The sequence below is a fragment of the Staurois parvus genome, unplaced genomic scaffold (assembly GCF_062004578.1).
Source record: "Staurois parvus isolate SC_StPar_1 unplaced genomic scaffold, SC_StPar_1.0 ptg000321l, whole genome shotgun sequence".
Classification (NCBI taxonomy): domain Eukaryota; kingdom Metazoa; phylum Chordata; class Amphibia; order Anura; family Ranidae; genus Staurois; species Staurois parvus.
The window spans coordinates 10,269,779-10,295,980 of record NW_028318117.1 but is presented as its reverse complement, the minus strand read 5'-3'; the positions used below and the strand labels follow the sequence as shown (position 1 = coordinate 10,295,980).

The window sequence follows — 26,202 nt, the reverse complement described above, 5'->3', positions numbered from 1 at the left end:
CTATATCCATCATTTAGTCACCGTTTTGCACTTTAATAGCACTTTTTACTGATTTATATTTATATTTATCAAGTATATAAGTATATTTATTCATTTAGTTAGCGCTGCACCTCTCCCTTGTATGCATTTTTATTGAGAAGGTTCATATGGTACCTCTTTGGTGTTCAGCTGCTGTTTTCTTCTTCTTTTATTTTAATTTTTGTGATTTTATACTAGTTGTTTTAAGCGCTCACTTATTTTGAAAATTACAGCATAAGAAAGACAATAGCCAGCAGGGCTTGTTAGATACAGTTAAGTATATTAGGCTGATGCCTGTTGATGTAAGCCTAAGGGCCAGTTCACATGTGCAGTGCATTTTTGGAATGGCATGTTTTTAGGTGTGTTACCATTGAACTTTGCATGCAGCATACAGCACTTTGATGCGCTTTCATCAGAAGCATTTACTGATGGAGTTCAACAGTAATGTGCCTAAAAAGCGATACAAAAAGTGGCATGCCATAACTGCACCGCACACACTGTGAAAAATATTGCAGCCATAACTGCCATAAGAATTGTCCGGGATGCAAAGAAAACCCCTCAGGCAACCTCAAAAGAAATACAGGCTGCTCTAGAAAAAGATGGCATGGTTGTTTTTAAGGAGTACAATAAGGTGACACTTGAACAAAAATGAGCTGTTTGGTCGAGGTGCCAGAAAGAAGCTTTTACTGCACCAATGCTACAAAAAAGCCCAGTTACAATATGCCTGACAACACCTTGACATGCCTAACCAGGCCTTTTTGTGTCATTGGTGCAGTAAAAGCTTCTTTCTGGCACCTCGACCATGCAGCTCATTTTTGTTCAAGTGTCATCATATTGTGCTCCTTCAAAACAACCCCACTGTCTTTTTCCAGAACAGCCTGTATTTTGCTTGTGGTTACCTATTGGTTTCCTTTTGTATCCCGAACAATTCTTCTGGCAGTTATGACTGCAATCTTGCTTGGTCTACCTGACCTTGGCTTGGTATTAAGAGATCCCCGAAGGTTCCACTTCTTAATAGGTGAGTTAACAGTACTGATTGGCATATTCAAGGTTGGTGAGTCATCATAGAGTTTTGCAATTGACCTTAATTGCCTCCCACCATTCATTTTTTAGTGTTCTCTAAATAACATATAGCAATTGAGTTAAATATTATTAATAGCACACCTTTATCATCCAGTAAAAATATGTCACAATCCACCTGAAAGTGTATTTTCACTTTTGCAGTCAAATTTGAAAAAACCCTGCTATATGTGTATGTGTTCCCATATATACAGTTGCAAGAAAAAGTATGTGAACCCCTTGGGATTACGTGGAGTTTTGCATGAATTGGGCATAAAATGTGCTCTGAACGTCATCTAAGTCAGAACAATAGAAGAACACAGTCTGCTGAACATAATACTACACAAACATTAGATGTTGCCATGGTTTAATTGCACATCATATGTAAACATTCACAGTGCAGGGAGGAAAAAGTATGTGAGGCCCTAGCTTAATGACTTCTCCCAGAGCTAATTGGAGCCAGGAGTGAGCCAACCTTGACTCCAATCAGTGTGATGATATTGGATGTGTTGCTGACAGCTGTCCTGCCCTTAAAAAACACACACCTGTTTTGGGTTTACTGGTTTCAAGAAGCACTGTCTGATGTGAACCATGCCTCGCAGAAAAGAGCTCTCAGAAGACCTACGATCAAGAATTGCTGACTTGCATGAAGCTGGAAAGGGTTACAAAAGTATCTCCAAAAGCCTTGATGTTCATGTGTCCACGGTAAGACAGACTATCAGGAATGGACTCAGCACTGGTGGTGGGACTCGCCTGCCGTGTGGGCTGCAGTACCAGAGCTGACCAGCGGGTGCTCTCAGCAATGGACTCAGCACTGGTGGTGGGACTCACCAGCCGTGTGGGCTGCAGTACGAGAGCTGACCAGCGGGTGCTCTTAGCAGCCAGAAGCTCACAATCAGCCAAACCTGGGGCTGATTACAGAAAGGTGTATATAAGGCATGACCAGGCCTGTGCTCTGGGCCTTGGTGTATGTTTTCCCATGAGCCTCTGTACCTGTATCCTGTGTTCCTGCTTCGTTGCTGACCCAGCTTGATCCTGATCTCTGTTGACTGTCTCCTGTTCTGACTACTGGCTCATCCCTGACTATTCTTCTGCCTACTCCTATGCTGTTTGACCTCCTGTTGCTGTACCTTGGCTTGTGACCTGTTTACTCTTTGCCTGCTGCTCTGTACTGATCTGCCTCCACCGTTACCGACCCGGCTTGTCTGACCACGCTAACTACTCTGCCATCCATCCATCCTGCACGGATCCAGCCGTACCTGCACATACCTCTGGCGGATCCCCCTACCACTAGCAGGTGTACTCAGGGGCCGCGACCTGGTCTCAGTCCTGCGCCAAGTCCATCCCCACCATCAGGGGCTCTGGTGAAAAGGCAGACTGGGGCTTAGACTCCGCGCCCTGGGGAATCCTGCCCTGAGGACCGCTAGAGGTACCACCAAACGGTCATTACAGAACCCTACGGCCGGCCTGACCGTTCCACCTCTCCAGCCCTGACTACGCCTGTGTTCCTGCACCTCCTAAAGATTAGTGGAAGGTTGGTTCGCTCACTGTGCGTTTATATAGATATATATCTGGGTGGCTAATAATAAACTGTATTATATTACCTGCGTTTCCCTGTGTCAGTCCACACCTTTCTGGTCACTCCTTGATTCCTGACACAGACTGTCTACAAATGGAGAAAGTTTAGCAGTGTTGCTACTCTCCCTAGGCGTGGTCGTCCTGTAAAAATGACTGCAAGAGCACAGCGCAGAATGCTGCATGAGGTAAAGAAGAATCCCAGAGTGTCAGCTAAAGACCTACAGAAATCTTTGGCACATGCTAACCTTTTTGTTGACACATCTTCAATAAAGAAAACATTAAACAAGAATGGAGTACATGGGAGGACACCACGGAGGAAGCCATTGCTGTCCAAAAAGAATATTGCAGCACGTTTGAAGTTTGCAAAAGAGCACCTGGATGTTCCACAGCACTACTGGCAAAATATACTGTGGACAGATGAAACCAAGACTGAGTTGTTTGGGAAGAACACACAACACTATGTGTGGAGAAAAAAAGGCACAGCACACCAACATCAAAACCTCATCCCCACTGTAAAACATGGCGGAGGGAGCATCATGGTTTGGGGCTGCTTTGCTGCCTCAGGGCTTGGACGGATTGTTGTCATTGATGGGAAAATGAATTCCAGAGTTTATCAAGACATTTTGCAGGAAAACGTACAACCATCTGTCCGCCAACTGAAGCTCCGCAGAGGATGGGTGATGCAACAGGACAATGACCCAAAGCATACAAGTAATTCAACAAAACAATGGCTGCAACAGCACAGAATACGCCTTCTGGAGTGGCCCAGTCAGAGTCCTGACCTCAACCCGATTAAAATGCTGTGGCATGACCTTAAGAGAGCGATTCACACCAGACATCCCAAGAATATTGCTACACTGAAACAGTTTTGTGAAGAGGAGTGGTCCAAAATGACTCCAGATCGTTGTGCAGGTCTGATCTGCAACTACAGGAAACGTTTGGTTGAGGTTATTGCTGCCAAAGGAGGGTCAACCAGTTATTAAGTCCAAAGGTTCACATATGTTTTCCTCCCTGCACTGTGAATATTTACATGTTATGTGCAATTAAGCCATGGCAACATCTAATGTTTGTGTAGTATTATGTTCAGTAGACTGTGTTCTTCTATTGTTGCGACTTAGATGACGTTCAGAGCACATTTTATGCCCAATTCATACAAAACTCCACGTAATCCCAAGGGGTTCGCATACTTTTTCTTGCAACTGTACATAGATATATGTATTTATTTTTTTTTGACTGCTTGTCGTCCAGTGACGTACCGAAACATTGCTGGGTTGGAAGGGTGATATCTTGATCATCTCTGCAGCTGCAGCAATGATTGAGATATCATTTTTTTTTTACAGATGGAGAATTCCTTGTAATCCTAGTGGCTAAGTAGCCACTGGATTACTTTTACAGGCCGCGAAAGGGAGTCCCACCACTGGGCACAGTGAGAGGAACTGATGTTGTTCTTCCCACTGTGTGACATCAGAAACCGGAAGCAACGAGGATTTCATCACTTCCACTTTCGGTCTCATGTAAACAGCCATTACCGGCTTTAACAAGCATCTGATCAGCCAATCTCAGTTTGATCAGATGCTTTGGAGGGCAGAGAAGAGATATGGGGTCTAATAAACCCCAGATCTCTCCATAAAGAGGACCTTTCACAGCCCATGCTATCACAAGGGATGTTGTGCATCCCTTCTGATAGCGATAAAGAGATTTAAAAAAAAGATACAGTGTAATAAATAAATAAACAAATAAAAAATGTAAAGCATCCCTGTTCCCTGTGCTCACGCACAAATGTGAACGCAGGTCCCACACGCATATGTAAATGGCTATCGCACCACACATATGAGGTGATGCCACAAAAAGTTAGAGCGAGAGATATAGTTTTAGCTCCAGGCCTCTTCTGTAACTCTAAACTGGTAACCTGTTAAGGCTTTTAACCACTTGCTCTCCAGAGGATTTACCCCCCTTCCTGACCTGGCCATTTTTTGCGCTACGGCGCTGCGTTACTTTAACTGAAAATTGCACGATCATGCAATGCTGCACCCAAATGAAATCTATGTCTTTTTTTTTCCCACAAATTGAGTTTTCTTTCAGTGGTATTTGATTGCCTGTGCGTTTTTTTACTTTTTGCACTATAAAAAAAAAAACAATTTTGAGAAAAAAAACCAATATTTTGGACTTTTTGCTATTAAACATGTCCAGTAAAAAAATTTTCAGAATCAAATTTCGTCATGAATCTACACTAAAATGTATTCTGTGCCATGTCTTTGCTAAAAAAAATCCCAATATGTGTAAATTAATTGGTTTATGTAAACGTTATAGTGTATACAAATGGCGGTATATATACTGGAATTTTGTTTTCTTTTTTAATAGTAATGGCAGCGATCAGCAACTTATAGCGGCCATTCTGACACTGGGGGGAACTGACTTGGTATCACTGACATCCCCAGTGACATCAATACAGTGATCAGTGATCAAAAAAAGCACTGACACTGTACTAATGGCACTGGGCAGGAAGGAGTTAAAATGAGGGGCAATCAAAGGGTTAACTGTGTGCTGAGAGTGTTTAACTGGGGGCCCGTGTCAGTGTGCTTCACTGTAAGCACACTGCTTTGGATGGCTGTGCTGTGCACAGCCATCCAGAGCAGTGTGTCCGAGCTGACAGGGAGGAGGACTCTTAGTAAACAAAGCAGCCCTCCTCCCCATCAGAGATCCTCAGCAATCCCCCCCATAGCAATATATCTGCTATAGGGTGGCGGGGAAGCAGTTAATATAATCAGCTCAACACAACCTGATGCTGAGTTCTCTTGCTGTAACCAGTTTCATAAGGTGGGATGTGTTTACGGTTGTGCCTCTCTTACATTGGTAATTGAGTCACCTATAGTTTCTGTCAGTTGGCTAGTCCTCCTGGAGGTTCCTACATGATGGGATTGTGTCAACTTGACCTCGTTATCTAATAAGTGTGGGATGTTTATCCGACTGTGTAATATTTGTTTTTATTGTTCATGTGGGGACTGACCCTATTTCTGAAGTGTATAACAACCTGTATTTCTGTTCAATAAAGAGTTCCAGTTGTGCCTAAGCTAGTGTCGTCTAGTCTTTGGATGCAATGCCCAGCTAGAATATGTTGGTCCCGTGTCCCAGCAGTGAGGAAGCAGCTCTCTGATGGAGGCACTCAAGCGGGGTCACAAGCGGTCCGACACTGCCTCTCCTTCCCCAAGCGGTAACATTGCTCAAGATAGGTACTGTATAGTGTAGGGGAAAAATCACTAGGAGCGCCGGCAGGGGACCCCATGAGAGGATCCAGGCTGCTCTCTACAAAACCACTGCACACAGCAGGTAAGTATAGACATGTTTGTTATTATAAAAAAAAAAAACAGGAACCTTTAGTATCGCTTTAAAGCTTTTATTCTTGAAAGCACAAAAAAATAGTTTTCTTACATTTTCTGTACAGACCCATTGAACGTTCTTTACACACAGTGCTATATAAATCCTGTATAATAATAATCCCTGACTTCTGGTTGGGCGCTGAACTCACCTCCTCTGGAATTAAACCCATCTTGACCAATCATCATCCGATGGGGGGACCTCACATATCCACTAAGCTACAAGTGTTGAGTGGTGAAGGTGGGGCTTTGTATTCTGGTAGGCGTGGCAAAGCAGCAAGTCAGAAGTCACAGCCATCTGCCTAGTGATCACCTTGTACTAGGCACCGCAGTCTGTCTGTCTGTGGACACTGGGGATCTGACAGACCCGGTCATTAGGTGGATTGTTATTTATTAAACAGATTCGTGCAGCCTGAGTTTGACAGAAAGCCATGCCGCAGCCCTGGAGAGCCTCTACTACAGGAACAAACAGACAGCACACTCACCCTGCCATTTCCATGTCTTTCTAATGGTCAATCGGCAGAAGATTGATCCTGTGGGAAGTCTGTACATACACATTACATTCTGTCCTGATCACCGGATGATTGCAGATCACAGCTCCAACCAACTGGGAACATCCATCCCGTGCCGCTACACTGGCCCTCCCATTAGAACCGCCTTCCCTGAATGGCGGACTGGATCTGGTCCTTCCTGCATCCCAGTCCAAATCGCTTTCCACTTCTGCAGGGAGAACCATATAGGGCGGATTGGTACCAGCAATTCTTCCTACTTTTCCCACCTCCGCCCTGCAATCCCCTCCTTCGTATACCCAGAGACAAGATTAACCCCGCCCATAAGTCCGTGGCTTCGCCTACCAGTGAAGGCTTCATAGTCCATTGGTCCGTTGGTCTGACAGTCCAGAATGCCGGATACGTGTTAGGACTCATGTACACGGGACGTTTGAAAAACTGTTCTGAATGATAGAAACTGACTGCTGGAAAACATAGGTTAAAAAACATCAGTTTAGCTGCGTTTATGCACGTTTGCATTTAGTAGCATTTTTAAAAGATAACTTCAGGAGACCTTTCCAAATTCCCAGAATACACTGAAAAATAGTAAATTCACTAAAAAAAGGCTACTAAATTACCACGAGTTATTTTATCAAGTAATGCGGTATTTTAGTAGTGAAAAGCATGCAATAATGTTTCAGCTGTCAGCGGGGTTCCCCACTGACAGCTTAATGTAAAAGAAAGAATTGCCAGCAATTAAAAAATTTTAAAAAATGGCGTGGGGACCCCCTCCCATCCATACCAAGCCCTACGAGTCTGGTATGGATTTTGAGGGGAAGCCCCATGCCAAAATTAAACGGTGTGGGGTTCCCCCCGAATCCATACCAGACCCTTATCCAAGCATGCAGCCCGGCAGGTCAGGAAATGGGGGGGGCAGCAATCGCAAGCGTCCCCCACCTCCTGAACCATACCAGGCCGCATACCCTCAACATGGGGAGGGGTGCTTTGGGGTAGGGGGAGCTCCCCCCCCCCAAAGCACCTTGTCCCCATGTTTATGGGGACAAAGGCCTATATCCACAACCCTGGGCTGTGGTTGTAGGGGTCTGCGGGCCAGGGGCTTATCGGAATCATGTACCAGGCCACGACTTGATAAAATCATGTGGTATTTTAGTAGCCTTTTTTAATGGATTCAAATGTTTTTTCTTAAAAAATGCTATGTGGTATCCTCATAGTCAGATGCGGTAGGATACTGCTTAGTGAATTGTGCCCTTGATATGGACCAGTCAAAAAACGCTTCTAAACGCAAATGCTTATAAACAGCTGCATTTACAAGCGTTTGAAACTCTGATAAAATCTACTCCTGAACGCATGTTTGCTGCATTCAAAAAAACAACTGTAAACTCAACTACCTGTAACTGACTGTACACAACATAGTGTACAGGGACACAGAGGAAAACGTTAGGGAGAGTTCAGGGGCTGCTGAAAAAAACGCAGAAAAGCTCCTGAACACGAGTTTATCAGCTGCAATGTACATGAGCCACTAATCACAGCAGCACTAGGACCTGCCTAAGCCGAAGCGCTGGGGAGCTCTGAATGGCACTAATTGGTTGCTAGGGACTGGGAGTCCTTAGCAACCCAAGGCCGCCCCCTGCAGCACGCCTCTCCTCGCTCGCACTTTCCACCTGGCCGACTGGAGCTCCACTCTCTGAAGGAAACATATGACCTCCACTCCGCCTTTTTTTTTTTTTTAAATTAACGTATTGTAACAAACAACCAATGGCGGTAGACTGGAGCTCCACTCGACAGGAAGCATGTGACCTCCACTTCATCGAGTTATTTTTTTATTAGGTGTTTGTTACAGTAGCAATCATTAAAAAAATAAATTGGCGTGGAGGTCACATTATTCCTGTTGAACAGATCTCCAGTTTGCTGCCAGACCTCCGTGTCTCCATTTACACGCCGATGTTGACTACCTATTTCCCTGTGTCTTGCGCATGCGCTCAGGAGTTCAAGCAGGCAAGTTTATTTTATTGCAGAAGCGACATATCATGTCTCTCCTTCAATACAAATCCTGCCTACTCACGTTTCTGAAGTGCAGTAATGCTTACTCCCTGGAGCTACCTCATTAATATGAACTTAAGTGCCGCACTAGCGGCCATCTTTATTTAGGGAAGTATTGGCGGATGTATAGCGGTTATGTTATTATGGTTAAATTAAACAAGAATATCTGTATTTCTTCTTCCAGGTTCAGTAAAAGGAAAAAAAATCCCTGGGAGTTATGTGTCCACTGTCGTGTAAGAAATGGATCTGTTCTGCTTCGATAGTCCCGCTTCTGCCCTGGCATTCCCGCCTAAGGACGATTCCCAGCAGGTTTGGTCCCTCTGTGGACCCGTAGCTTCTGCTAGTTGTCATGGCGCCGGGTTTAACTGTTGGCTGAGAGGGAGGGAAGGAAGAAAGGAAGGAGACGGTCGGGGAGTCAGGTAATAGTCTGGTGTGGAGGTGACACAAGAGGGGAGCGGGCTTCTATATGACATTACTGTAGTCACAGCTGTGTGAGGGAGGACTGTACTGTGTCCATGTCTTTCCTGTGCCCCTGGGCTTTGATGTAGAACATTCTATGAAAGAGAACTCCTATGTGAGGAAAATGCAAGTAGAACATTGAAGGAAAACATTCATTTAGCATACAATGGTTCAATGTTCTCCTCATGTACAGCCCGCATTAGGGCTCATCCATGCCAGCCTGCATGCTACACCGTGTCTACCAGGTGACCGTTTCATTCCTGGAATGGACTAAAAAAAATGTTTGCTTACCTACACATTAGTGCCTGTTGTCACCTTCTAAGTTGTCCCCTTGTGAGGAGACACTTTTCTAGATGACTGCCGGAAACATTCCTGGAATTGGTTTTCCTGAACACTGAGTAGTATCTTTACTGCAGAGCGCTGGATGTCCGGAATGTCATCAGATCTGTCCCTTTAAGGCAGCATTTCATTTTCAAAACAGCCAAATATCGCATGGTGCTAAGTCAGGGCTGGTGGGGCAAGTTTCAGAATGGATTTGTGGGCCAAGAATCGGGAACACTTAACGCAGCAGCATTGTCCTGGTGAAGGATCCACTTGTCAGACCAACGTTCTGGTCTTTTCCTCTGAACGGACTCCTGTAACCTTTTCAGAATTTCCAAACAATAAAAGAGAAGTCTCCCCATACTATCTGTCAAATTTGAAAACAGCTCCGCCCACACGGCCGCATTATTAATTCACGGATTTCCTTGAATGAACTGCAAGTCCCGAGAGCCTTAAAGCGGAGTTCCACCCAAAGGGGAAGTTCCACTTTGAAGATTGGTCCCCGCGGGTGGGGGGGGGACTGGTACCCGAATTTGACAGGTTTACGCTTCCGCTGCGATCGCCTATGCGATCGGGAACGGAAGTTGTCCTCCTACCCTCCCTCCCCGAAGTCCTTTGGGACATGTGACAGGTCCCAGAAGACAATGGGGCCATTCAGGAAGCACAGAGCTACTCGCGCTTGCGCAGTGCGCACCCGGCTGTGAAGCCGCAAGCTGCCACTGCCGGGTGCCCATGCTGAAGATGCAGGAGCCGGGGAGAGAAGACGGCTGGTGAAACCAGCGGGCTGCGTCGGGATCATGTGACAGGTGAGTGACTATTTTTTAAAAGTCAGCAGCTAAGGTTTTTGTAGCTGCTGACTTTTATTTTTTTACAGAGTGAGTGGAACTCCGCTTTAACGGCTGTCTTTTTGTAGTTTTCAATGAACAAACCACGGCAATGTGGAGCACCGTGGTAGTTCATTGAAGCCTCCTGTCAGTATATCTGCGTGCTTATACATCCCGTACGGCAAGCAGATATTCTGACAGGTCTGCAGGAGACCTGCATGGCATCAACAATCTACTGATCGCTGGTGCAATGCTTTCCAGGCTCTTGTAGACAAAAATAATAAATGCAAATTTGTTTTACCTGCAAAAAAATTTGCATAGATTAATTTTGTCTAAAAGGTTAACTTATTTTTTAAACCAGCTATGCCAACCATAAAAACGTGGGGGCTGATTTACTAAAACTGCAGAGTGCAAAATTTGATGCAGTTGCGCATAGAAACCAATCAGCTTACAGTTTTTTTTTTTTGTTTTGTCAAAGCTTAATTGAGCAAGCTTAATTAAGAAGCTTATTGGCTACCATGCAGAGCTGCACCAGATTTTTCACTCTGTTGTTTTAGTAAATCAACACCTTGATTTCTTTATGGAATGTTCATCATAAACCTGTTGTAACAGCTAAAGTTTTCACTCCCATTCGTGACAATTTTCCTGAAAATGTGATGTTAATCTGCTGCTCCAGTTTCCTGTCACTCATTTTCCTCCAAGAGCACAAAGCACACAGGTGCTATTTCTTCTACTACTCCATAAAGACTGAGTCAACTGGTCTACGATCCAGGGAGTGCAAGTTAGAACATGTCAGAACACGCTCTAATGTTATGGCTGTGTGACCACCATAGTGCTATGCTGTGTGCATTCCCGGAATTAAATTGCTACACCTCATATGCCGTGTTGCATTACAATGTGCTGATCTGTTTACTTTTATTTACAGTTGTCATTCAAGTCTGTGCCCATTGATGCAATGTGGTGAAATGCTGTGAGCTGCGCTGCCTAAAAATACAGGATGTCCTCGTTTTTATACAACACACTTTAACCGCCTCCCGCCCGCCATATAGTAATATGACGGCCGCAAGGTGGTTCTCTCATTCTGGGAGGACGTCATATGACGTCCTCCCATTCTAACCGCATATGCGGCTCCCGGAGCGCGCAGTGCGGCAATCGGCGGTCCTTCGGACACAGCGGATCACCGATCCACGGAAAGAGCCGAAGATGTCGGCTCAGTCATGTGATCAGCTGTGTCCAATCACAGCTGATCACATGTAAACAGGGAAATGCCGGTTATCAGCATTTCTCTTCCCTCAAGCTGTCAGCTGACAGCTCGAGAGGAGAGGAGAGCTGGTAATTGGCATTCCTCGGAGGGGACATGTACACAGGTCATCAGAGCACTGATGATCAGTGTGCCCTGATGATCTGTGCAGCCCCAGCAGTGCCACCTGTCAGTATCCATCAGTGCCAGCTCTCAGTGCTCATCCATGCCACCTGCCCGTGCCCATCAGTGCCACATTTCAGTGCCCATCTGAGCTGTCAGTCAGTGCCAACTATCAGTGCCAGTCTGAGCCACCTATCAGTGCCATATATGAGTGCTGCCTTTCAGTGCCTGTCAATGCCCATCAGTGCCACCTATCAGTGTCCATCATTGCCCATCAGTGCAGCCTCATTAGTGCACATCAGTGAAGGAGAAAAATCACTTTTTACAAAATTTTATAACAAAAACTAAGAAAAAAACTTTTTGTTTTTTCAAAATTTTCAGTGGTTTTTTGTTTGTTCAAGAAAAAATAAACCTAGAGTTGATTAAATACCACCAAAACAAAGCTCTATCTGTCACAAAAAAAATGAAAAAAATTTCATATGGGTACAGTGTTGCATGACCGCACAACTGTCATTCAAAGTGCAACAGCGCTGAAAGCTGGAAATTGTCCTGGGCAGGAAGGGGTATATGTGCCCTGTAGGCTAGTGGTTAACCCACTTCAGTGCAGCATTGCTATGTGAACAGGGCACACAAGGGGACTACTGATTTCTAAGTTCCCTGGCAGTAAGCCTGTACGGCAGCTCAATGGACACGATGTGAATGAGCCCCAAGCCTACCAAAAAGTGTTAGGCTCTGTTCACACATACTACGGTCACCTGCATTTTTAAAAAAAAAAATGAATTTTAACCAAAACCGTATTTAAATCAGAGGTGATTTTAGGACTGTTTTAAAAACAAAAGGGGTTTTATGGCTCCTCAGGAAAGGGGAGTGTCTGGCTTATCCTTTATCCCTTTCTCTGCCAAAGCCGTTTTTGCGTTTTTTTTTGTACAAGATTAAAAAAATAATTTTAGGCCTGAAGATTGCATAAAACCCCCAAACATATATTTTCTGAAATCAGAGACCCTAGAGAATAAAAGTGGTAGTTCCCATTTTTTATGTTGCATGATATTGCTGCAAAATTTCAGTAAAAATACAAGTAATTTTAGGGCACAAAATTGGTAATAAATTACCCTATTTTTTTGAAAAATATAAAAGATGAAGTTGCATCGAGTAAATAGCTATCACCATACAAAACCTTAAATTTGCGTGTGCTTGTGAAATGGCAACGAATTTCAGTACCCTAAATTTTCTATAGGTGATGCTTTTAGAGCCCCTTCTAGGTCATCAGTTTAGTGTTACGGAGGAGGTCTGGTGCTAGAATTATTGCTCTCATCCTGGCGTGCGCGGCAATATGTGACATGTGTATCGCAGTCGACGTTTACATGCGTAGGAGCCCCAGCGTGTGCTTTTATGTTTGTACGTGCGTATATGTGGGGGGCTAATTTTTTTTGGGGGGGATGTTATGTGCTTAGGTGTAACTGTCTTTTTTTTTTGTTTACAAACGTTTTTATTGAGGGATAGACTGCATGAACAGTACAACTTCATGAGGTATAGTATCAAGAAAAAGGCACATAAGTAATAAACAGTATTATAAAACACAATCCTAGAAAAATAAAGTTCAAGTACATGAATGAGGTAGGCAGTAAGGTATGCAGAACAACCACACCACCAACAAAAATTCAATACCAATCAATCTATGATAGTCCATCAGTCGAACAATAAATGCTGATGTGTTTTCCAACCATCCCATTTTCTGTTGAATATGTGCATCCTATCCAGCAATGTATATTGAATACGTTCCATGAGCAAAACAGAGGCTAAAGGTACCACCTGTGACTTCCAATGGAGGGCAATGGCCCATAAGGTAGAGACACAGATCGTGTAAATCAGCTTCGTTACGTTGGCTTGGGTCCCCAAAATGGGAGCACCCAGTAAGCAAACTTGCATAGACAAAGTCACCGGAGTATTCGCCAAGGCAGAGGCCACCTCAGAAACTTTACGCCAGATCATGGAAAGACCAGGACAAGCCCAAAACATAAGCACAAGGGTATTAGCAAGGCCACAACCCCTAAAACAGAGGTGTGACGTCCCTGGATACATAATATGTAGTCTAAAGGGGGTATAATACCAACGGGTTAAAACTTTAAGGGCCGTCTCCCGGACCGAGAGAGATCTAGAGCCCCTACATATATTATCCACCATGGTCTCCCAGTCCTCTTCTGAAAACGTAATACCGCAATCAATCTTCCATTTCTGTCTTTATATAGGGAATAAAGGAAAGATAACATTCGAAAAGCAGCGATATAAATCTGAAATAAAAACCCTTACACCTGGGAGAGTCACAGTTGATACGTTTAAAATAAGTGATCGGGGACGAAGGTGTCAATCTAAAATGCGAGCCAAAAAAGTGTCTTATTTGACGATAGTGATAATGTTCACGAAGCCTCTCTGAAAATCCGATAATCTAATAAGAGCTTGACCATACCACCAGCGAAACGCCTGTGGGAACGAAAACACCATGGCAAAATTTGCGTCTTCGAAAAAAGTCAAACCCGGTGAAATGGAAGAGATAAGACCCAATTTAGATTTGTAACGAGACCAGAGTATCAAAGAGTGGACAACTATTGAATTATAGGTCAACAACGAGTGAGGGGGAATATTCGTCCATAATAAACCCGGTAAATAATACGGGCGGATAGATTGAGATTCAAATCTAATCCAAGGAGTAGTTGCCCAACCGAGCAGATGGGTAATAAAGCCAAAAATTGGGAAGGCTTAGGCCTCCTGTGTAACTTTTTCATTTTTTACAATTAAAAAAATAAATCATATATAATTTTTTATATTTTTTTTTGCACACAAGTCCAGTATGTGATGATATTTGTTGACAGGTTCTCTTTATTGAGACATCTAAGGTCTTAGACTGGCCATACATTATACAATTTTCTTGAGATTGTTGGTTTAGATTTACCAAAAACCATATAATAGGAGCTCATACCTAACAAAACTTTCAATTGTATCCAATTAGTCAGGCTCTTGCACTACATAATTGAAGATAAATCTAAAGAAAATTGTGCAGAAATTGGACAGAAAATTGTATAGTGTATGGCCAGCCTAAAAGACCATGCATGTCTCCCCTGTACTACACTGAATGTAAAGCAGTGCACATCGCACCGCATTACATGTAGTGAATCTCTCTACTGGAACCCGGAAGTGACATCATAACGTCACTTCCTGGGCAGGATAAGAAGGGGAGTGAACGTGTCTGCTCTCCTCCCTCCACTCTAGCTGACGGCGGTGAACTGGGCCCACAGATGGGCAAGCAGAGTCCGTGAGATAGTGGGCGGGGGGAGGTTCACACAAGGGGGCGGAGAGGCTGGCACTGTGTGGAAGCAATCGGCGGCAGTGCTGCCGCCGACAGCTTCCACCTGACAGATGAGCCCACTGCTTGCCCACAGCAGGACTGAAGGCAGAAAAAAAACTACCTGCCTGGCACCCGGAATTACATGTCCCGGGAGTCAGGCAATAGGAATTCAACATCCCTGGCGTGTGTATGTATGTATGTGTATATATATATATATATATATATATATATATATATATATAGTGTGATTTTGCGCAACCCTGCCGCCCTGTAGCAGTATTTCTGCTATAGGGCAGCAGGGAAGCGATTTCAACGTCTCCACAACTTTATCCCTGAGCTATCTGGTGTGTTCCTTGGTCTTCATGATGCTGTTCACTGTTTTCTAACAAACCTCTGAGAGCTTCACAGAACAGCTGCATTTATACTGAGATTAAATTACACACAGGTGGACTCAATTAACTAATTAGGTGACTTCTGAAGCTAATTGGTTCTAGTAGATTTTAGTTAGGGGTATCAGAGTAAAGGGGGCTGAATAAAAATGCACACCACACTTTACAGATATTTATTTGTAAAAAAAATTTGAAAACCATTTATCATTTTCCTTCCACTTCACAATATTGTGCCACTTTGTGTTGGTCTATCTAATAAAATCCCAAAAAAAAACATTTACGTTTTTGGTTGTAACATGACAAAATGCGGAAAATTTCAAGGGGTATTTCAAGGCACTGTACTTTGTGATAAAAGGTGTTCCTTTTTCCTGTCCCTAGTTGAAATGTTCTCTGTCTCACCTTTACATTTCTGTCATTCCTGTAGATTGTGGGGATGTCTCTGGACTATCCGCCTGGACCATCAGCTCTTTCTGGGGCTCACCACAACCTGCCATTCAGAGGTCAGGAGAGACGCACACAGGTGAGTAGACAAGTATTATTTACAGAATTTATACAGCACCATCAATTACAACTAAAAGAAGACAGAATAGTTGCAATACAAGAGGATTAGGAGTCCATGTTCATGAAGCTTACAATCTAAAAGAGAGGGGCAAGTTGTACAAAAGGTAAAATCTGAAGGATGAGCTGATAGAGATGTTCAAAGTTCAGTTTTTAGGTGAAGGTGGGATAGGCTTCTCTTAAGAAATTAGTTTAAATGGAATGCTTGAAGGCAGATGGAGTAGTAGATAACTGGACAAACTAGGGTTACTAGGTTACTGGCTTTTACCCTGTAGGGATTGGCAAGGGGATTTTTGGAGGTGTCAAGGAATGTGCTTGGACATGTGATTGTTTCCTAGCCATAGTCGGCTGTATCTGGAAAGATTGCAGTATTACCCTGTTTTAATATTCAGAATACTAATTCTGTAGACTTTACCCTATAAAATAATTTGGAGATGCTTTTACGTGGAGTTGTTTAGATATACACAGCTTAAAGCAGATTTTCTCAACCTTTTTTACATGGAGGAACACTTGAAATAACTGACTAGGCTCAGGGAACACCTGCTAATAATTGGGGTTAAACAGAACCCTGGCTGTGAGGCTGCTTTAGAGGAATGCCTCAGACTCCCTCAGGATTTTGTCACTTTAATTCTCATAAAAGGCTCTATGTAAAATATCTTATTTATATGGGTGGGCTCTAACCAACAACTCTTTAGACGTGTATCTCTTTTCTGAAAGGGCTACATGCTACTTAATAAACAAGGTGCATATTGGTCCAATGAATAATAAGTATAGTTCCGAAAAAAAAAAATATAGGTGGTATATTTATAAAGCAGTGAATGTGACATTCAATAAACACTCACTGCAGGTGTATCTTACTGTTGCAGGAGTTTAATTTGCAATGATTGATTCCCCTGCAGTGAATATTTGAATGTTAAATGTACTGCTTTATAAAAACACCTCTTGTAAAAAAATGTATTATATATAATTAAAGAAGTTGATATTTGCAGTGTTCTATCTTCTTTATTTCCTTGTTTTTTTGTTTGAAGCTACGCTTTAATCTAGAAGTTGATTCTCATCCATCAAATCTGGCTACCCGGTTCTCAGATCCTTCTCCCATCATAATTGAGAAGATTTCAAGTCTTCATAAGAAGCATTTACAGGATAAACTGGACGGAAAACTGAATTCCCATTTGTCAATTCCTTCTCCTGTCATTATTGAAAAGATATCAAGTCATCCAAATAAATCTTTAGAGAATTTAGCATCTTATGATTTTCAACATACTTCCTCCCCTTCAATGGCTTTCCCTGCTGTATCAGAAGAACGCTTGAACCTTGCTATCTGGCTTGTAAAGCGAGATCTGAAACAGAAGCGTTTACAGGAGAGGTTGGAGGGAGAAATAAAATCACAGCCAAACAAACAGCATTCTCCTCCATTCAGAAAAGGGGTGAGCATTGGCAGTCCTGAGAAGGCCAAAGCCAGGACTTTTGTCAAGAACAGGAAGCCTAATAGTCCACTAAATCCTGAAGTGACCAAATCAGGTGCTTTGGTATATGTGTATACACCTGACAGGAACAGGAATAATGTAGAGGTGGCAGACTCTCCGCCTACCCATGATCCTGGGCCTGGTGCCATCCCAAAAACTGAAGCTGAACAGAGTGAGCAGGAAGTAAGACGTTTGCAGAAAGAACTACATTCTTGTATGAGGAAAATTGAAGAACTGGCCAGGAAAGGTAAAGTTGGAAATATGTAATGTGTAAATATGTAATATTCAATGACTGCACTCCTGTGCATGCACAGCAGTGATGTCATCCCATGTGCAATCCTTTTAGGCTCCTGTGAAAAAGCAAATTTTTTTCCCTACAAAAGTATGTGCATTTATTATTTTTTTTAAAGGTGAACTTAGCTTTTAATACCTTTTTCAGTTTTCCTTGTTCCATAGTGTATTGTAATTAATTTTTACATCAATCCTATGTTCTGTGAACACACTCTTCCTTTGACCATTCTCATGAAAACAATCATTCAGCCGTTATTGCTTGCTCAGCTGCTATAAGCATTTGCATCCATACATGATTATATCCCAGAAACAGTAGTACTGTGGTCAGATCCCTCAACATATACTGTATTCTATGCCTGTTAACAATAGTGTGGTGCCCTAGGGCAACATTTCAGATATCACTTTTCCTTTAGAATTCAATAGAGATACTTTGGATCCCATAGAAGAAGCCAGAGGCCGGATACGCCAGCAGGAGCGGGCAACCAGATTTACCAGAATGCTTTATGTTTTACAGCAACAGGTAAGAAATCCTGGTATTACTTAATGATCAGCATCTCTTAAAGTAATGTTTGCATTGCCCAAAGCAACAATCATATTCTTACTATACAAAGTTGTACTAGAGGACAGGAATTTGTTTCATTTAGACCACGGGTCTTCATACTTCCAAAACAAAGGGCCACTTTCCTGCCTTTAAGACTTTAGGAGGGCCGGTCTGTGTCCAATGAGAGTAGAAAATGCCCCAGCATCGATGGGTGTCCACATGATCTCAGGCTTGGTGGTCAGTGGGATTTTAAAAATGTGGTTAGTAGGAGAAGGCATAATATCCCATCATTAAAATCAAAAGTGAAGAAAAAAAGCTGCGCTACATAAAAAATTGCACAATACCTATAAATCAAAAACGTGAAAAAATGTAAATTAAATATATAGATTAAAATATGAAAAACAAAAAAATCACACAAAACCAAAAAAAATATTATTGAATCAACCAAAAAGTAAACCCTCCTGTGGATAACAAAAATATGTGCAGCTGTCACAAATTCCAGTGAGAAAACATCCTCCACCATATATCTGCTCACCTCACGCAGTGTGACCTCACATTATACAATGTTACGGTCTAACTGCACTTTTGGTCCCAATTGGACTCAGAAGATCAGCTTGCTGAATGAGGACTCCAAAGTATGCTCCCTCCTGGTAAACATCTTGGTGTCAGCCATACTCATTAGAAAGAACTCAATATAGTGCTTTATCCTTTTATACTTTTATTAAGCAATAAAACATAAGAAATGCACTCACGTTCTCAAGGTGCATATCTGCACCACATATGATGAACATCCGGCAATGTACTGATTGAGCACAAGATGGCAGTATCATCTAAAAAGCAGAATCCTGAAAAAGCTCAAAAAACCATCACCATACAGAATATATTGAAAGGCAAAGCACGGGCCCTCTCTGTGAATGCAATTCCTGGAGCCGTTTCACGAATATTATAACCGCTGTCCCGATGAAAACGTTGTAGCGTCATCCGCACGCTCCTCTCGATGAGTTTTGTCACTACTCACGTGACTTCATCAAGGGGATACGATTGGACCAGCCGACATTCATTCAGTATATATAGAAAGCCGGCTCCATTTGATGAAGTCACGTGACTAGTGACGAAACGCGTCGATGAGGAGCATGTGGTTGACGTCAACGCTTTCATTCATCAGGACAGCAGTTATAATATTCGTGAAACGGCTCCAGGAATGGCATCATAGCAGGCAATTGCATTCACAGAGAGGGCCCGTGCTTTGCCTTGCAATACATTCCGTATGATGACGTTTTTTGAACTTTTACAGGACTCTGCTGTTTTAGATGATACTGCCATCTTGTGCTCAGTCATTACATCGCTGGATGTTCATCATATATGGTGCAGATATGCACCTTGAGAACGTGAGTGCATTTCTTATGTTTTGTTGCTTAATAAAAGTATAAAAGGATAAAGCACTATGTTGAGTTCTTTTTAATGAGGAGTACGGCTGACACCAAGATGTTTACCAGGAGGGAGCATACTTTGGAGTCCTCATTCAGCAAGCTGATCTTCTGAGTCCAATTGGGACCAAAAGTGCAGTTAGACTGTAACATTGTATAATGTGAGGTCACACTGCGTGAGGTGAGCAGATATATGGTGGAGGATGTTTTCTCACTGGAAATTGTGACAGCTGCACATATTTTTCGTTATCCACAGGAGGGTTTATAGAAGAACACTATTTTGATTGGACTTGTGTTTATAATGACTTTTTGGTTGATTCAATAATACTTTTTTGGTTTTGTTTTTGTGATTTTTCAATTTTCATATTTTATTCTATATATTTAATTTTTTATTTTTTTTTAATTTTTTTGATTTATAGGTATTGTGAAAATTTTTATGTAGCGCAGCATTTTTTTCTTCACTTTTGATTTTATCATTTGCCCCACCTAGACATGGGTTGTGTGCACTAGCGGGCACAGTATTTATATATTACATATATATATATTTTGGTTTTTGTTTTTTATTCACCATAGTAAGCGCTTGAGTTATTTAATTTATAATATCCCATCATTGTTATTAGTGGCCGGAACAGAGCACTATTATTGGTGTCAGTGAGAGGAATGACACCCCATCATTGGCATCAGTAGGAGAAACCGTGCCCCAATGTTGGTGTCAGTGAAAGCAATGGTGCCTCTTCGTTGGTTCCAGTAGCAGGAATACGCCATATCTGGCCCTCGGGCTCAATGGCTCAATATAATCAGCTGGAGCACTTGCAGTGCCCTAATGAGGAAAGTTACAGTGTCTGCAGACTTTTGGGAAAATCAGTGAGCCAATCACACAGGTAGGAAATTACATTTCTGTGGAGTCCTGCTGACTGTCATATTGTATTGCATTTCACAGAAAATTACAGCAGCTGCAGATTGAAATGGATAGGTAATTTTTAATGACATTAAAATTGTGACATAGTCCGCATGCTTCTCTGCCTCAGCCAATCAGAGGAAGCTTTGTATTCGTTCACAGAATACAAAGCTCCCTGTGAAAGGTTGAGCAATGCTCAGCCTGGCTTGATTTTGTTTTGGTAGTGGGAAGGAAATTTCTCCTCCCACCGCTGGAACACAGCACTGTGTACTGTAGGTAGTTGAATCTACATTCAGTTTATACAGTACTCCCAAGCGCTTCAACTGTTAAAGTGACACTAAAGGCTTACATTTAAAAAAAAAATAAAAATAACAAACATGTTACACCTATCTACTCTGTGTAATGGATTTGCACAGAGCGGCCCCGATCCTCCTTTTTCTTGGTTCCCCTGCTGGCAGTCCTGGCTCCTCCCTCCTGACGGGTGCCCCTACAGCAAGCAGCTTGCTATGGGGCACCCGCTGCTCTGTGTGTCCATTCACACACGGAGCTGCGGCTCGGCCCCACCCTCTCTCTCTTCTCACTGGCTGTGATTGCATTGAATGCATGAAGGTAAAAAGCCATGAGTTTTTACAACCACTTTAATGAAGGGAATAGTTTTAGACCAGCTTGGTCCAAATGAACCATTTAAAGTTCACTAAAGGCTGGACAGTATTGTTAATTTTTTATAATTAATTTACATTATTTAATTAAATTTTAAATCTTTACACTTTTCTGTCCAGTTAAGGGTAAAACTTGTGGCTAAAGCTGTCAAACCTTAAGCTGAGACAGTTGTTTTTTTTTTCTCATTTAGCCAGCACTGTGAATAAAAAATAAAGCTAACAGACTCCTCCATCCACACACCAAACAAGATGGGTGGAGGAATTGGAGGAATACCTCACTGGGACATTGTATTCTGACAGTGGCTTCCGGTGCTGATAGCATACATTGATCAGTGGCTGCAGCCGCTGATTCAGAAAGGTTTCCCACCATTCCCCTTTGACAGAAGTAGATCAAACAAACGACTGTTGAGCAGGGACGGCCACACACTCACCGAAATTATGGCCAGTTCCTGTTAAAACCAGCTGAATTTTGATCCTTCCGTGTCTAACTTTTAGAACATATCTGATTCACCTCCTTGCAATTTGATGATAGGTATAACCTCTAATTGAGATAGGTAGTAATATAGCTGTTAAACACTTCACTTCCCACTGCAACCGGAGGTTTGGTCAGTGATAATATACCAAGTAAAAAAATAGACTATTACTACAGTTGATTACCACACAAAAAAAAGTTTTATTTATATATATTTTTTTTTGAAAATTGGCTACTTTACAGATAAATACTGCATGAGTTATTTTAACACAACACTTATTGTTAGCTCTGTGTGAATTGACCCCATAGTCACTTAATCCTTCTGCAGATGGGTTCCTCTCAGATCTCACAAAAAGACGCTCCAGCAATTGCGCAGAATTTAAATCCTCATCTAATCCAGAATGTCTCTGGAAGGCCTAATGTCATCACTCTTACCTAGATCAGGGTTATTTTTCTCCTAAAGTTTGTCTTTTTTTTAATTTTAGTTTTGTTTTCTTATATATAGGGTCTAAATGGAAAATAGACCTTTTCAGTTTCATGCAAGATTTAAGTTAAGTTATGTATACATGCTTGGGTTTGTTTTTTTTGTTTTAGGCAACTGACAACATATTCCTCCAGCTACACAAGTGGGGTGGATGGAGGAATCCTTTCCACTGTGCTATTGTATTCTGACAGCGGGACTCCTTTACTGTCGAAATACACTGATTAGCGCTGCAGCCAATTGATAAGTCTTACAGCGTGTCTGTTCACCAGACATTACTGATCAACTGCTGTCGAACAGGGAGGCCTATACACAGATTGAAATTCAGCCAGTCCCTGCTGGACCGTCTAAATTTCGAACCATGTGTATCCACCTATGGCTGTAGCTTTAGTAAAGATGCAAGCATTTGTTTTAGGTTTTTTAATTTTTTCTTTCTTGATATTAACCAGGTAAAAGAGATCCAAGAAGATCTAGAAAAGTTAAGCCCACACAAAATAAAGCACACAAAGAAGGTAATGAAGAGAAGTTCTGTCAGTATATCTGTGTCAATTGACTTGTTTGTTATGCTAGTCAAATTAGTCATAGTATTGGAAATTTTTTTTTACTTTTTTTGTAATTATTAGGTGTTTGTTTATGTAGCACTCAGGTTATCATGAGAACTTTATATAAAAGCTTACAGTCTAAAGATATTTTTATGTACACACTAGAGGCCATTTAGTATAAACATCAGTTAATTATCTTAAATGATTGTGGAAATAGAGCACACCCAGGAAACAGTCCGAAAAATGTGTGGCTTACTGATGGGTATTTTGGAATCTGAGCACTTTATGGTTTTAGTGGTAGCCATTGAGCTGCCCTAAAAAGTTACATTTGTTTATTAGTCTTGTGTTTTAGAGAAGGTGGATGTTTCTCTTGCTGGTGCTATTAAGTATGTATGTTTGCCAGTCTCGAACCATGTCTAGATTGGCAGCAGTTCACCGAGGAGCCATTCGTGTTCTACAGATGTTCATCACTCAGCTGAATGAACGTGGCGAGCAGCAGATACCTTCTCTCTACAAGGAGCTTGGCCATCTCATCCGCCAGCTTTCCCTGTGTTCTGCAAAGCTGGAGGCTGGAGGGGATCCAGCTGCTTCTGATATAATCATTTCAATTCTCCAACAAACTGAGGTACTTAAAATTTTCATTTTTGTTTAAATGCTGTATGATTGTAGAAGAAAGTGCTGCTAATCAATGTCTCTAAAATGAAAATGGCATCTGACATTCTTGACTTGCTTTTGAAGGTGCCAGTTCTGGGGGCGCCATTCATCCTTGCATTCACTACTTGGCGAGACACTGACCTGGAATGACTATGTTTTTATATCAGGTTTTTTCTCCTGGGTTATTAACTTGCAAAGTAATAAATGTTGAGGATGGCAGTCCTAAAACTATATTCCTATATTTTTTTTCTTTTAAAGAGAATCTATCATTTAATTATTTTAAATCCCACACCATCCCATTATCTGCTGCTTCCGGATATGGGGGCACCTGATTCTCTGTGTAAAATAATTAGTCCATATTTTTTTTCCCATTTATAATTCATCTTTATTGGGAAATGCAGGATGGGGTATAAACACCCTGCCTTCAGGAGATTGGAGTCCTAAAGTTGTTCCTCCCTTGTTGTTTATACTTGTATTCTAAGAACTAGGTCCTCACTCTTCTCTTATCTATAGAAACACTACTGTGATACATTTCTTTTCACTGTCTAACTTGTTTAATAGCAAGCTGCGGAACATTGGATACGTTGCATTTCCTAGTTTTGTAATTTATAATTAGGCCTCAAATGCAAAGAAACACATTATTATGTGCATTAACCTGTCACAGAGCCATTGGAACTCTGCACTGGACCTAGACCAGATGTGATCATGAGAAGGATAGTTTTGTCTTGCAGTCTGTAGCACAAAGGCATTAATAACATACATTAAACTATGGCAAAAGCTTTTTGTAACTGACATTGTGGAAAAGTGATTTAAAAGTTATGATCAAATTTCAGTGAGTTAGACTAGGTTGAATGGGCTTCCAACAAAATACATCACATGGTTATAGGTTATCATGTGTTGTGGTGCGCTGCAAAGGACATGCATCAACTGCTGATGAGAAAAGGTATATTTATTAAAATAATTGCATTTCCATGTTCTGTGTACTGTGTAAGTCCGCATATGGTGGATGCAGGGTCGTGGGTTTAGTAACACTTTAAGGTAATAAACCTTCTGCCTTTAGAACCACTTTAATGCTACTTTAGTTTGAAGCATAATGCCATAAGCTATTGTAGTTTTCCTCCACTGAGTTTTTGCAGCTTTAAGTCTTTGTTCTAAATTGTTATCATTCATGGGTCCATGGCACTCATCTTTTTATATACTTTGCGTTGATGTATCAAATATAGCTGACCATTGTCATTCTAGGTCTTGTGATCCGTACAGCGCTGAGCATACCCTTTGGCGCTATATAAATACTGTATAATAATAATAATAATAATAATAATGTCCTACACCATTGTATGTTTAGAACGTAGATTTACTTCTTGAAGATAGAATGTCTTATCGTGCAAGGAAGGTATCCCCAAACGCTGCAGCAAGTAGATCACCGCATACCAGGAAGAACTATTGTGATAACAGATCACCGGTTAGAGAGGGCCACAGTCCTCTGCCTGTCCTCAAGCAGAAGGTGGTGCCAGAAGTGAATCAGAAACGTGTAAACAGACGACTTGTAGTTGGTAAGCAAGTTTATCCTTCTTAAAAGAAATTCCAGATTTAAGGAAATGTTTGCTGAGAGCAATGTGTAGACTACATTTGCTTACCTCTCCTATAAATGCTAGGTGCTTGAATGCTGTTTGTTCTTTTCATTGTCAGCACACTAGATCAGGAACTGTGTAAGTATATCCACCATTGAGCTTGATAAATCCCCACTGAATCAGGATGAACTTCCTCTTGGGTGGATGGCTTCAATGGTGTATCCCCAGTATACTGCTTCCACCTCTCCTGTGATATCCTCAGAGGTCAACTGAGCAGGGTGGATCCCAGCTCAAACCCCATTAGGACAAAGGAAGCAGAAGACATCCTCCATAGTGTAAAATCGCTTTAATTGTATAAAATAAAATACTTGTGTACACTCACATTCGCCTGATGAAATTACAGCTGATACCCATACCATGGGTGTAAGCGTGTGGCTGAAGGGTGTTCCAAGATGGCGCCACGCCGGAAGTGCGTCACCACGTATTGCCGTCGACGCGTTGCGTCACGTGACCTCGTGACTTCCTCAGGACTAACGCGATTGGTCTATTGCACTTCCTTAAATAGGCCAGACTTTCCTCCAATCGTGACCCACTGGGTGGGGTCACGGCGGCCATATTGTTGTAGCCCGTCGATCCCATACCTAAAGGTAGCCTAAATGTGTATATATATATATACCCCAGGCTGCTACTCCAGCACTAGAATCATGCCAAATGCCATAGCAGATAGGCTGGTAAGTGCTCGTGATGTACTAAGTCCAAATCATGTAAAAAAATGTATGAAATAAGTGAATAGAAAAAATATAAATAAAAATAATAAGAAAAAAATGAGGAAAAAATATAAGAAAAAAAAAAATATATAAACATAACCCCATGGAATGAACTTTAATATAAGTCATTAAAAAAATATATATATTGAAAATATATATATACAAAAATTATGTATGAAAAAATATAAAAACAAATCGCAAAGCGCCGCAACACTATTATAAAAAGATTGAATATAATATTAAAAAGGAGTAAAAATAGGGGAACCACCTCTAGACATATGCTGATCACCCATAATATGAACAAATAAAATGCCAAAATACATACAAATTAAATAGCGAGGGACCTATATGATACTCAAATACGACACAGGAGATTAGTGATCACTAATAAAGCAATTTAAGTCAAAATCAATATTTAACCCTTTGGGCGTATGTGTATCTAAAATGAAAATCCATTTTGACTCTGTCTGACTTAATGCTCTGATCTTATGACTTCCCCTCCAGTGCCTATGGTACTTCTCAATTCCCCAAAACACAAGACTTGAGGGATCTTTATTATGATATTGTGAAAAGTGTTTGGAAACACTGTGCTTTGGAAAAC

General features: G+C 41.7%; 1 protein-coding gene across 2 annotated transcripts in view; it reads left to right on the top strand.

Annotated features, from left to right (window-relative positions):
• The first annotated feature begins 8,871 nt into the window (after positions 1 to 8,871).
• Positions 8,872 to 26,202, top strand: part of KIAA0753 (KIAA0753 ortholog) — a 56,358-nt gene continuing 39,027 nt past the window's right edge. The window contains exons 1-7 of one of the 2 annotated variants that reach the window (XM_089683790.1): positions 8,872 to 8,997; positions 15,699 to 15,794; positions 16,861 to 17,545; positions 18,003 to 18,109; positions 22,517 to 22,579; positions 23,013 to 23,234; positions 24,609 to 24,816. In XM_089683790.1, coding sequence (XP_089539916.1) covers positions 15,708 to 15,794; positions 16,861 to 17,545; positions 18,003 to 18,109; positions 22,517 to 22,579; positions 23,013 to 23,234; positions 24,609 to 24,816 — 1,372 coding nt within the window. In that variant the 5' untranslated portion in view covers positions 8,872 to 8,997; positions 15,699 to 15,707. Of the gene's footprint in view, positions 8,998 to 10,030; positions 10,165 to 15,698; positions 15,795 to 16,860; positions 17,546 to 18,002; positions 18,110 to 22,516; positions 22,580 to 23,012; positions 23,235 to 24,608; positions 24,817 to 26,202 lie in introns of those variants that run through there. The other variant, XM_089683792.1, reaches the window with a different exon arrangement.